The sequence below is a fragment of the Meriones unguiculatus genome, chromosome 1 (assembly GCF_030254825.1).
Source record: "Meriones unguiculatus strain TT.TT164.6M chromosome 1, Bangor_MerUng_6.1, whole genome shotgun sequence".
NCBI classification, from domain to species: Eukaryota; Metazoa; Chordata; class Mammalia; order Rodentia; family Muridae; genus Meriones; species Meriones unguiculatus.
Window position 1 is genome coordinate 197,169,007 of NC_083349.1, and position 12,572 is coordinate 197,181,578.

The 12,572-nt window shown below is 42.3% G+C and overlaps 1 protein-coding gene across 4 annotated transcripts in view; it reads right to left on the reverse strand.

Moving 5' to 3' along the window:
• Positions 1–417: 417 nt before the first annotated feature.
• Glce (glucuronic acid epimerase) overlaps positions 418–12,572 on the reverse strand; it is a 73,811-nt gene continuing 61,656 nt past the window's right edge. For all 4 annotated transcript variants that reach the window (XM_060375603.1, XM_021639937.2, XM_021639936.2 and 1 more), the window contains 3 exons: positions 9,584–10,182; positions 8,531–8,776; positions 418–4,231 (listed from right to left, as the gene is read on the reverse strand). In XM_060375603.1, coding sequence (XP_060231586.1) covers positions 3,207–4,231; positions 8,531–8,776; positions 9,584–10,169 — 1,857 coding nt within the window. In that variant the 5' untranslated portion in view covers positions 10,170–10,182 and the 3' untranslated portion in view covers positions 418–3,206. The remainder of the gene's footprint in view (positions 4,232–8,530; positions 8,777–9,583; positions 10,183–12,572) is intronic.

A 12,572-nucleotide genomic window follows, 5' to 3' on the forward strand; every position in this document is an offset into this window, starting at 1 on the left:
GGTAGCTTGGAATTCTTGTTGGACTCCTCGAACAGTGGGAGCAGAGGCTCTCTCTGACTCAGTGCCTGCCTCTGGGACCTTTCCTGCTGGGCCGCCTCACCTAGCCTTAATAGGAGAGAAGGTACCACAGGGAGGGCATGCCCACACCCAGCTGGGTGCCCAAGTGTTTGTTCAAGCTGCTCCTCCATGCTTCTACTTGTCCTCACCCTAGAGCTCCAGGGCTTTAGCCCCTGACTGAGCACAGGGCAGCACTTTATTATCTGAACGTGTCCAGTGTCCTCTGGTTCCCTACAGATGAAGGCTCCTGTATTATACTCTGGTTCCCTATCCGGAAGTTCAACAGGAAATGTTGGTCAAATGCTTGCTGGGCTCACATAATCACAAACTAAGCAGAATAAAGAGAACTATCTAAGTACATTCCTTTTCAAGATAAAAACTTTATTTTACAATTTTATAAAGCAGCTTTACATTAAGCACAAACAACCCATTAAACTTTATATAGAAACAAAATACCTTTCAATTTGAAAAAATCAAGTTTCGCTGTATAGAAAACTAACGTGCACATTGTGCTTGAACTGCAAAGGCTGTACAGCTTTACAGAGGACCACCCTCCGGAAGGGCATCCGGTAAACACGTTATTGCATATTCGACACATGGCATATGCCCCACATGTACAATGGAGAAGCAAGGAAACAATTACAAGAACAAAACCAGCAGCTTTTGGTGAGCCTGTACACCAACAAAGAGAGCAGCCCGCCACATCTGGAGAGTGCTGTGTCATTTCTGCACTTGCTCATGGATGCTGCGTGCTCTTGAATGAAGCGTTATATACAGTAACTCCTAAAGGGCCAAACTTGCCCTTTGTTTAGAAACTTTTGGCTGTTTTACTACTGATATGGCAAAAGATTCAACATGGAAGCTAATTCAGAAAAGTGAACCAAACCAATACCTTTGAAGAAAAATTTTAAAGAAACACAACAAAAATTTAAAATACCCGCCCCATTCTCTCTAGACTCAGGATAAGTAAACATTTACACGATTTAAAAACCTAGGTAATGTTGTCATGGGTCCCAGGCAGCGCTCCTCTACATATCCCCAGCTCCCCCAAAGCAGCATCACCTATTAAGCATGCTATGGATCCCACTTCACAGGCAGACTTTCTGCACACCTACAGTCTCACTTTTGTGAACCCCCAGTGTCACAGAAGTGCCCTCAAGTCTGACAAGCCGAGCGCTAACAGTGCTGTCACCGTCACAGGCTCCATGTGACCTCTTAGGGAGTTCTGGCATCTCAAGACAAGTAGCTGTTGCAACGTGGAAGGCAGTGGAAAAGCAACAGCAGTGAACTGTTATTTCTACACCCAAAAACAAAACAAAACAAAAAAACCCAAAAACCTTCCGTCTTCAGTAGAAAAGGACAACCACATTGGTAAGGCACTGGTGTTTGTCACAAAAGCAGTACCAGGATGATTTCACTGACTCCTCTCATCTGAAGACCTATATGCAAACAGAGAGCAGAAGCCAGGACCACTCCAGTAACAAATCTGATAGAGCGAACACTGTTCCCAGGTGGGCAAGCCTGTTTTGAACATAGGTACTGAAAATAAAAAGGGAGTCCTCATTTTTATTGCTGAGACAAAATGTGCATGTTCGGATGTTGCTGAAACACCTAGTGTGTGAGAACCACAGCGGTAGTAAAAGCTGAGGAACCTAATGACCTCGCTGGTTTCATTGTAGACAAAATTAAGGTGTGGGCATATAAACTGGGAGTCCAGGCTTATTTTTCAACAGCTCAATATCGTCTTCAGTAGAGACCTTGTCTCCTGTCTCCTTTGATGCGGACATGTTTGACGTATGTATGTGTATGTGTGCAATACTTACACATTCCTGTTCAGCAGTGTCTGGTAGCCGAACTCAGCGGAAGTACAATGTGTAGGCAGACCATCCACCTGGCTCTTAAAGGTGCCTCTGAAGACAGCACAGTAAACTCCGTTGTTTGTCCCTAGAAACTGTGTGAGGCTCACATTACCCATCTGTCTCCATTTTATCACACCTTAAACAAAAACCAGAGCAAAACCAATCCCTGTTGCTTTTACCAAATGCCTGAAGCCCTAGCACAGACACTGCCCATGGCGTGAGGACTCTGACACCAACTTACAGATCTGATGGCACACACCAACAGACAGCAATATCTTCCCTATTTCAATGCTTGAGTCATTCAAAATGACGCTTCTGAGAAACAGTGTGCAACGATATGAAAAGTGATGGTGACAATCTGGGCAGGAAGAACTTCACTTTGATTCCTGAATGTAACATTTAACCTAGCAATTTTCTTTTAAGGGAGAAACATCCTAAAAGGAACTGGTGATCAGCTTCAAATCATGATTAGGTCTGTCACAAATTTAGGCTTATAAGTAATATTCTAGGTAATGTCCTCTAAGTGGACAAAATTACTGAAGTATACATGAAATGAAATGTAGCATTATAGATAGTGACAAAGACACACTGCATTGGGAACAGAGGGGGGGAAGACGATTATCAAACTTACTGATTGTAGATCAAGTTTCATAAAACATAGCATGTCTGTAATTTCTTGTGCAGTCAACAAGTTTCATTTTAGTTGTGCTTATGTTATGTGACCATGAAACCTGAACACGGGCTATGTTTAAATATACATAGTTCAAGAAAACCATAATTCAAAATATTTTTCATATACAATTGAACAAAAATGCAACAAATGCTTACTCCCTCCCAGGAAATCAATCTACGGGAAAGAAACAGTTTTTAAAACCACAGTTCACGATCCAGGCTGCACGCAGTTTTCTAAAGGCCTGCTTTCATATAAATATAAACAGTCACATTCTGAAAGCACTCCACTCTAAGTCTGAGGTAAGTGCTGGGCAGCAGGCTAGCAGCACCTTACCATCGCCTTGCACAGACCCAGAGCAACTCTGCATGGAGGCCGAATCACATCTTTGTTCAGCACACTGACTGAACACTTTCCGCGCCTACATTTCTAAGCACCTGACCCACGGAATGCAACTGTTTCAGAAGACTAACTGTAAGGGTTTCTTCTCACGTTGCTATGACCCACAGACCCAGAACACAAGCTAGTTAAAATGTGCGACGCGTTGCTGGCCCTGCTGCTGACACAGAGCTCAGCCCTTGAGCTCAGAAGAGGCTGGAATGCACTTTTGGTTTCGAGCTCTAGTTGTGCTTTGCCCTGCTGCCTTTAAGGTAGCTTTTCCACCTCTTCACAAATTCTTTGAAGATTGGGGACTCATCGATGGTGCTGAGCAGCTGCAGCTGGTTGATGTGGGTGGTGTGGTAGTCCCAGCGGGCCAGGTTGGGAGCAATGCCCAGCATGAAGTGGCGGAGGTCATAAATGGTCCCAGAGCCGGTATCATACAAGGGCAGCATGGCTTTCAGAGATTCCATGCCTCGCTCATACAAGGACTTTGCTTCCTTGCCAAGCTTCTCCCCTGCTGTTTCTTTTAGGTCATACAGCCCAATTAAAGAATACATAAAGCCATTTAAGACAAAAGAGCTAGGTGCAGTTGGATATTCTTCATACCAGTCATGTTTACTCATGAACACAGCTTTAACTCCATGCTGCTCGGACAGGGACTTGTATGGGGCTGTTGCCCTTAAAGCTGAATTGAGGAATACAAGGTCTTTTGTTAGAAGATAGGCCCTGACTAAGGTAGAGATGGCTTGCCCTTGTGCCATAGCAGAGTACCACCCTGGCTCTAAAGACTTAAAGCCTTCTCCTAACTTCCGGGTCACCATAATTGGCCATCCACCCTTCTCATCCTGGTTCCTCACTAGCCAGTCACTAGCGGCAAAGAATGCAGCCATGTGGGCTGTGGTTGAGATGGTAATGTTGTCCAGGAATCCTTTCCCTTTTGCAATCAGCCTAACCACCTTTTTGGGCATGATTTTGGTTGGCTTGACAGCTTTTGTGTTAGAAAGACCCACTCCTTTCCTGAGGTCAGTGACCAGGTCTCTGGTAACTGTGCTCCACGAAGTTCTGGGCCCAATGCCATAGTATATGTCCCTGTCTTTAAAAGCGATTAGCTGGGTGTTTGAGACGTAATGCACAGTGAAGAGCTGATTCTTTTCTGTGGTCTCCAGAACCACAGACACACTCCCATTCGTTAGGAGCTTGAGGTCAAATGAAATAACGAAGTCTTTTGTGTTTCCCAGCTGCAAAGACACACCTTCACTGGTTTCTGTGGGGGACAGACCAAGGACTGGTTAGAATAAAAGTATTTTTATACTTAAAATTTAATTGCAGTTTATCCTTGACAACTACTGACCACACAAAATTAACTCCAGATGTTTGCTAAGTAGCAAATCTGGTGATTTTCCTCTGGTTTACAGAAAAGATTCAGGGCAAATAACTAAGAATAGCTGCTAAAACTGTCCCTTCTAGACCCGATGCCTGATCAAGCATCACTATTATTCTAGTGCACGTATTCCATAAAAGGGCAAAAATAGTCCAAAGCTGGCTCAATGCATACTGTTACAAGAGGGTTCAAGTTTTAGACAGACGGCTACGTATAAAATTTCATTTCTAATGCAGTTTGTGTTTACTGCCTGATATTCTAAGTGTCTTCCATTGCTGACCTTGCTTGACAAGCCCGCTTAGCTGTGAATATGCTCGGCTTCACTCCCACTTTCAGATGTGTAACCGAGACACACAGTAAAGTATCTTAGCTGATACTTGCCAAACACAAACAAGAGAACCTAGAACGTCCAGCCCGGCTCTTAACTTAATACTGAAAACGATGTTTGTTTCTTATAGTCTCTGGAACTGAGAACAAAATGACTGGAAATTAAACAATGGCTCATGTATAAGACAAAAAGAGGGAAGGGGAGAGTATACTTAGGAATGAAAAAACCCTTCGCAATTCCTGCCCTGCCAGAGCTCTAAAAAGGTAAAACAGACCTTTCCAAATTCCAATTTCGGGTGTTAGCAGAGAAAATATTCACTTTGCAGTATAATTTAGACAATTTAAAAAAGACACTGGCTTAGAACAGTGACAAATGATGGCGATTATTGTCACCAATTACCACATGCTAATAAAATGGTAAAAGCTGTTCTATTTGGCAAATTATGAAATACAAAATTTTTCTTGTATGGCCAGAGTACTTGATGGTTGGCTCTCAGCAAGATGACCCTTTAAACGATACTCACCTAACAGTTACCAAAAGACACTGTGCATATTAAAATCAAGTAGCAGCAAGAATAACACACACACATCACTTCATATCACATAAACAATGCTTGTAGCACAAATTATAAACCATCAAAGGAGAAATATGAACATCTTAATCTTTACATGGCTTAAACTTCCCAAACACACCCACATGCAGGTCCTGAGGTTGGTAAAACATGAACTGTTTCTGCTTTAAAGATGAAGATATATAGATTTTGTGAGGTTAAACAGCTACTAGTATAGCATGGACTACAATCTAGGTTTCTGCAGCACAGAGACTGCAAGGAAGACAAATGACACTGAAAGTCTATGCTCAAACCAATATTAAATGGAGGTTCCTTCTTTCAGACCTAGCCATAAAAGCAGACCTCTGCTTCCAGTAGACCTTGAGAGGATATTCTGTGCGTCACAGGAGCAAAGATCAGAGCAGCCTGGACTGCGTCAGCAGATGGAGTGGAGCCTTTCAGTGCTGTATTCTGCCAGGATGGATACACACAGCCCAAAGCTCTTAATGACTTCATTTGATAGAGCAGTTATGAAAACTGTATTGAGAATGAGAATACCACAGCAGACTTATGAATCAAATAATGCCAGGGTGATGTTTTAAAAATTGACCATAGTAAAAACTTAGTTCAGCAAAATCCACTTTACCTGTCAAAATGTCATCATGCATTCATTCTCTAACTGGTACTCTCCTCCTTTTCAGTAAAATGAAACCTGGAGCTTAAGCTCAATTAGCTGCTAGACTATAGGATTCCTAATTGTTCTATGAATCACACAGGACAAAGTTATACTCTGCCCAGTAGACTTATAAAATCCCCCTCCACGTGTGTTGATTTTCAGGCAGGGTCTTGTAGCGGAAAGACACCTGTAGTGGTCTTTTTAAAAATTCTACTTTATTTGGGGTGTTTAGGCCTCTACTTCTCTTCTACCAGCACCCCCACCTTAAGTAGGAGAGAGAAAAGGTTAATGGAAAGAGGGGCCCAGACCCCTTGACTTTTCTTGGCTATTCAGGGCCAAGGGGTTCTTTCACAGCTCTCTGTATACCAATCTCTGTCACCCCCAGGTGGGGCTAGCAGTCTCTACGCCACTGCACCCCAGAGCATCTCTCTAAACTGCAACACCGTCCACTTCTCGGGTCTCTCCGCTCCTCACCACGTGGAATACCACACTAAAGGCTGCTGCGTCTTTTTCTCCGTCTCACATTTTTATTCTCAGAGTCCTAGACTATGTCCCTCTCCGTACCTCATATGGAAGGCTGTTACCAGCTGGCAAAAGCCACACTCTGCACGAGACAATTAACAGGTGAAGACAACTACAGCCCAACTAAAATCCCACACTTGGGATTAAAACAAAAGCGTATTTACATGACATACAAGGAAACCAAGACTGCCATTACAGGACCTCACTATGTAGTCTAGGCTGCTCTGGAGGTTATGATCCTCCTGCTTCTGCTTCCTAAGTGTTGCGATTTGCGACCATGGGTGCACTACTACATCTGGCTTATAACAGTTCTTTACTCAAGGTGATTTTGTTCCTTTTGGGGAAAGCAAACTCCTTTGAGGAAAAAGACCAAGAAAGAAAAATCATCTCTGGTTCTCCCTTTACCCAATCTGGATGGTCTAACACCTATGCTTTAAAGACAATTCTCAACTTCTCAACAACAATGCCTTCGACTGTTTCCCACAAAGCTCCATTACCATTACAGTGCAGTTCCTGGAACACTCCGAGTAACATGTACAGACACATGCCACTCCCAGCTACCAGACTTACCAACAGGGAGCAACTAAGTGTACCCTCCTAACAACATGGCTGTCAACAGTTCTCTGTGTGCTTGAGACCACGCAAAAAGTAGTTTCTCTCTAGCGACTGGCCACTGAATGACAGCACGGTCTCACTGCAGGGTGTGTGAGTCTGCCTTTGCGTTCACCAAGGCATGTTCTAGTCTCAATAAAGACTGAAGGTTCCCTTCTCTGCACTGCACTGAACCCCTAGAGGCATCATTCAAGGCTAAGGATGAGCAGATTTGTATTGTGGCTTTCCAGATCTTTCATCAATAAAGAACAAGGAGAAAATACAAAATACAAAGGAGGTCTTATCCTCTTTCTTTTCTTTTATTTACCTACTCCAGGTTGGAGGAAGGGGAAATGAGTCCTGAATCTGACAACATCAAGATTAAGCCTGAGGTACTAAGATTATTTCTTTGTCTTTTAAAGTAATGGACTCATTAATTCTCATGGATATTGATTAGTACAGGAAAATACATTACATCCTAATTAATGAGACTGTCTTAGTAAAAGGGAAATGTTGCATAAGGTTAATTTGATTTTATAAATGATTTTATTAATGAAAATGGTTTTATATGGAGTTTCATATAATTTAGTACATTAACAAAATTCAGTATGAGAATAGGCCTATTAATGCTATAATTTTTTTTGACAAAAATGAAATTATATTGGTTAAAATATGCAAAAGAAAAGATGGTTCTTGCAGTTAAAACAAAATTTAACTTAGGGCAGAACTTAAAAATTCAACTCTGCTGTGCCCATGTATTATAATAAGCCAAGATGTACTCAGTAACAGAATGCTTGCTTAGTATGTACAAAGTCCTAGGTGAGAATCTAGTACCAAAGACTAAACCAAACCAAAGAACTTCATTCTGGGGTATACAGACCCCAAGAAGCAAACAACAGCCATATCCACATTTTAGCATCACTCTACTGCTTGGTTCTTCATGTAGTTAATTCTCCTTTTCTGACTCTCCTCCCCCCGCCCCCCACCCCCCAGTTCTGTTTTGGGAAGATTTTACTTAGATAACATTATTTATGTAACATAAAGAGCTTGCTGAGACTGAAGCATCAACCAAGGACCATGTCTGAACTGGACCTAGGCCCCCTACAAACATGTAGCAGATGGGCAGCTTAGGCTTCATGTGGGTCCTCTTGTAAGGGAAGTGGGAACTGCAGTGGACACAGACTCACTTGCCAGCTTTTTTATCACTTCCCCCTGGTGGGACTATGTTGCCAGGCCACAGGAGAAGAGGACATGCTTAGTCCTGATGCAACTTGATGAGCTGGGCTGGGTGGGAAAGGGAGCTCCCTTTTACTGAGGAATAGGTGAAGGGGAGTGGGGGAGGGATGGAAGGTGGGATTAGGAGGGGAGAAGGGATAGGGCTACAACCAGGATGTAGACTGAATAAAAAAAAAAGAACTTATTACTTTGTTTTAAACAACCATTAAAAATTTTACAAGTACACCAGTTTGTTAAATCAGCATCAATGTAAGTATAGTAGAGGACTATGAAACTCACCTGGAGCAATAAACTGTTTAACATTGGTGAATCTAGACTTATCAGCCACACTGGCCATGAAGCAGCCCTTAGGCACAGTCCATTCATTAGGTCTGATGTTTCTGTCCCTGTCTTCTGCTGTCTCGTATAACTCTATGTGAGGGGGTTTCTCGGTTAGATTCTTGCTGTAATGACTTAGCCCATACTGTGCAATCTGGATTGGGTAGAAGTAGCCTTGAGGTCCCCACTGTGTCGATAATGGCACACCTATAAGAAACAAACAACGAATCACTAAACCCAGACACTGAGGAGGCATTCTGAGGACTAACCTTTACTGCTGCACTTCTGGGGAAGGTTTTAGGGTTATCTACAACTTTGAATCTTTTTTTCTGCTTTCATGCTGTGTTCCATTGATCAATCTTAATTCTCACACTGATTACACATTATTGTACATTGTTGTAATGACCCATTTAAAAAAGATTACACACACACACACACACACACACACACACACACACATACACACACACCCCTGCTGACTTTTTACTAAGTGATGAAATATTTAACACTGGGAAATTATACCTTGGAGAAATAATACAGGTGTTAGTTAAAAAGCTTACCATAGCCTGGATCTCGCTGCCCATCTATTCCCTGTATTGGTACAATTTTTACTGCTACATATATGTGTTTCTGTGATAATTGGGACTTAACTCTAGGCCCTGCACATGTTAGAGAAATGATTTATCACTGAGCCACATCCCTGGCTCAGTAACTATATTATTTTGAAGTACAATTTCTAGAGATTGGTGCCTTGACCTCACTGATGAGACTCTGAGGCAGGTTAATGGAATAATCCTATTTATTCAGTCTGGTCTTACTGCTGCCCTTAAATCACACCAAATGGAAAGCGTCAATAGGTTTACACTTGGCCTGTTTCTTGCTGCTGAGACAGAGCAACAGTGAAAGGTCTCTTCCCATCACGCTATACAGTGGCTGTGTAACTAACATCTTCTGTTTCTTAGACCTTAACACAATCAAGCTAGAAAAATCCAGGTGCAACAACTAGATACCAACCTTCAACTCCACTTATACACTTGACTCTGTCTCGGACTTCCACATTGTATCCTTCGAAGGACATAAACACACCATCAGGATGGTAAGGGGCTCTCTGTGCATAGACTTTGGAATAGCTATGAGAGAATTCAAATCGATCATAGCCATCATATTGAACCACCTTTCCATAAACATCAAAGTATTTTTCCACCCAAGTGAATGGAAGAAAAACTTCATTTCCCTCTCGTCTCCCTTTAATTGTGTGTTCATCATTTATGAGACAGTCAATCTCCTCATATTTGAGACCTAACACTTTGCTTCCTCCGTTGCTGTTGAAGCCCCCGACGACAGGGGGTGCCTTCTGTTGCTCCTGAGGAAATGCCTCCTCCGATTGCTGCTTGGGCACGTGGAGGGCATAGTGGTTACTTTCAGATGCTGCTGTTCTTTTTTCTAATCCATCCACTCTGAATCCACCGCTCAAGTGCCGTGGAAACTGGATTGCTTTGTCGATAGAACACTTATTCCACAAAAGTACTGTGACCAAAGTGAAGAGCGCACAGATAACAATCAGAGTCTTGTAGCTGACCCGAGCTGCCAAACAGCGCATGTTCAGACCATACCTGCGGAGGAGAAGAGAATCACGCAGGTTAAGTTTGTTTTGCTTAAGACACACTTATTCAACCTGTGCATCTCGACATTGTATCAAACACATGTAATCTGATCATATTTAAAATTAAGAACTCAAACTTCCCAGAATGGGCAAAGATAAAAGGCAAACTGCTCAGTTAGCACAAATCTCTAAAGCAGAGATGCCCACATTTTCATTCTGTGCTCCTTTGGTATCTCAAGAATTTTTTTATTATGTTCCTACAATTAAAGAAACACGTTACAGTCAGGAGGTAGTAGCATACGCCTTTAATCCCAGCAGAGGCAAGTGGATCTTTGTGAGTTCGAGGCCAGCCTGGTCTACAAAGGGAGTTCCATGACGGTTAGTGCTACACAGAGAAATCCTGTCTCGAAAAACCAAACCAAACCAAACCAAACCAAACCAAACCAAACCAGAAACAGAGAAAAGAAAAGAAAGATCTTACAGTTCAATTTTTAAAGTAGTTAAGAACAAACAATTTAAGTGCTTACATCCTAGCACTTTAGTAGCTGGCTGAGAAAACAACAAACCGTAATATTTTTGCAAATTTTGAGTCTCCTTGTACCTCACACTGGCTGCTCCCCCTCAGTCTGCTCTGAACCTCCATTCCTGCCTTTCCCCTTAGTGTGGACAGGCCTTCCAGTCCTAGTCTGCACGGTTCCTTATTTCTGTTAATTCCTGAGTGATCTCACCCAGGCCTCATATCTTAATAAGAACCTGTATGCTGACTATCCTCAAAGTCTCTATCTAAGCCGGATTTTCTTTGTAACTACATATATCTGTATATCTGTGTACACACACACACACACACACACACACACACACACACTCACACATACATATGTGTATGTATATACACACGTAAGAGCCAGCCCAAGTAAATTGGCATCTTTACTTGGAAGCCAAATAAGCTTCTGCATTGTAACACTCACAGCTTCATGCCGGTCTTCTCCCACAACCTACTCACTCTTCTACTACTCAGACGAAAAACTCTGATTTCTATGTTGCTCACTTGAGACCCAATTAATAAACTTCACTAATGCCACAACGTTAAGCTGTGGTCATTTTTCACCTGCAGCACTTTATGGCCCCTCTTCTACCCATGTCTAGAATTGCACTCCCAAGCCTATTCTGAATATAGCAGTAAGAATACTTTCAAATTTAAGCCAGACAAATGTCTGAAGAAGTACTGAAGAAGGAAGACACAGCTATGATGATATGTAAAGGTCACTGGAGAACATGAAATTATGTTAGTTCTATGTCTGATGTACAGAACACTTGAGATTGCTCAGAGTAAAGAATGTAAATGCTCAGTCTATGTTTGCCAGTTGCTCTGTAATTTAATGTGCAGTGATTCCACAATTACTTATTTTGTTTGTAATTTCTTCTCACTTTCCCCACAATATATACCTTTTAAGCAGGATAAAAGGAACAAATGCCTATATGAAAATATCTTGTGAAAAATTAATTTCAGTTAAGAAAGTTAACAATGAGCATATAAAACTTATTTCTTCCAATTCCAAGAGAAGGTAAACTTTAAACCCCTAAACCCCTAAAATCAATTCAAGTCCAAGTCCAACACCTTTTTGTTTCTGGCTTAAGGCTTATTTTCCAGTTATTTTCCAGTGTGTCTTTGTGTGGGTGTGTGCACATTAGTGTGGGTACGCACAAAGGCCAGAGTGCCTGGTTCCCTGCAGCTGGGGCTACAGGTGGTTGTGGGCAACCCCACACAGGTCCTGGAAGCTGTCCTCCGGAAGAGCTCATGACCACTGTGCCATCTTTCCATCCCTTCTGCTCCCACTCTTAACAGTTTGGCAGGATGCAGATTGTATTCAGATTAGCTTCAAAGTCTCAGGGCAGAACTGCACTATTTTAAAACAGTCAGGGTTGTGGGTAATGTTTAAATGCAGTCTAATACCTGTCACTATGGAGCTGACTTCACTAAGGAGTTTTGTTCGTCTCAGGAACTCCAGTTCTGAAAGGAAGGCATGCTGGCTGGTCATTTCTGCACCAGATGTGCCCTTTCAATCTGACAGGGTGTCCTCCTGCAGTTTAAAGGAAATGCTGTCTTTGTGGCTCTCTATACACTACAGAGTTCATTTTTAAAAAAATTATTTAGATATTTATTATAATTTATTCACTTTGTATTTTCCCTGCAGGCCCCTCCCTTGTCTCCTCCCAGTTCCACCCACTCTCCCTCTATGCTCTTTCCCTACTCCTGATAGGGGAGGACCTTCTCTCCTTTTACCTCACCCTAGCTTATCAGGTCTCATCAAGGCTGGCTGCATCATCTTCCTCTGTGGTCTGGCAAGGATGCATCCCACTGGGGAGGTGATCAAAGAGCTGGCCACTGAGTTCATGTTA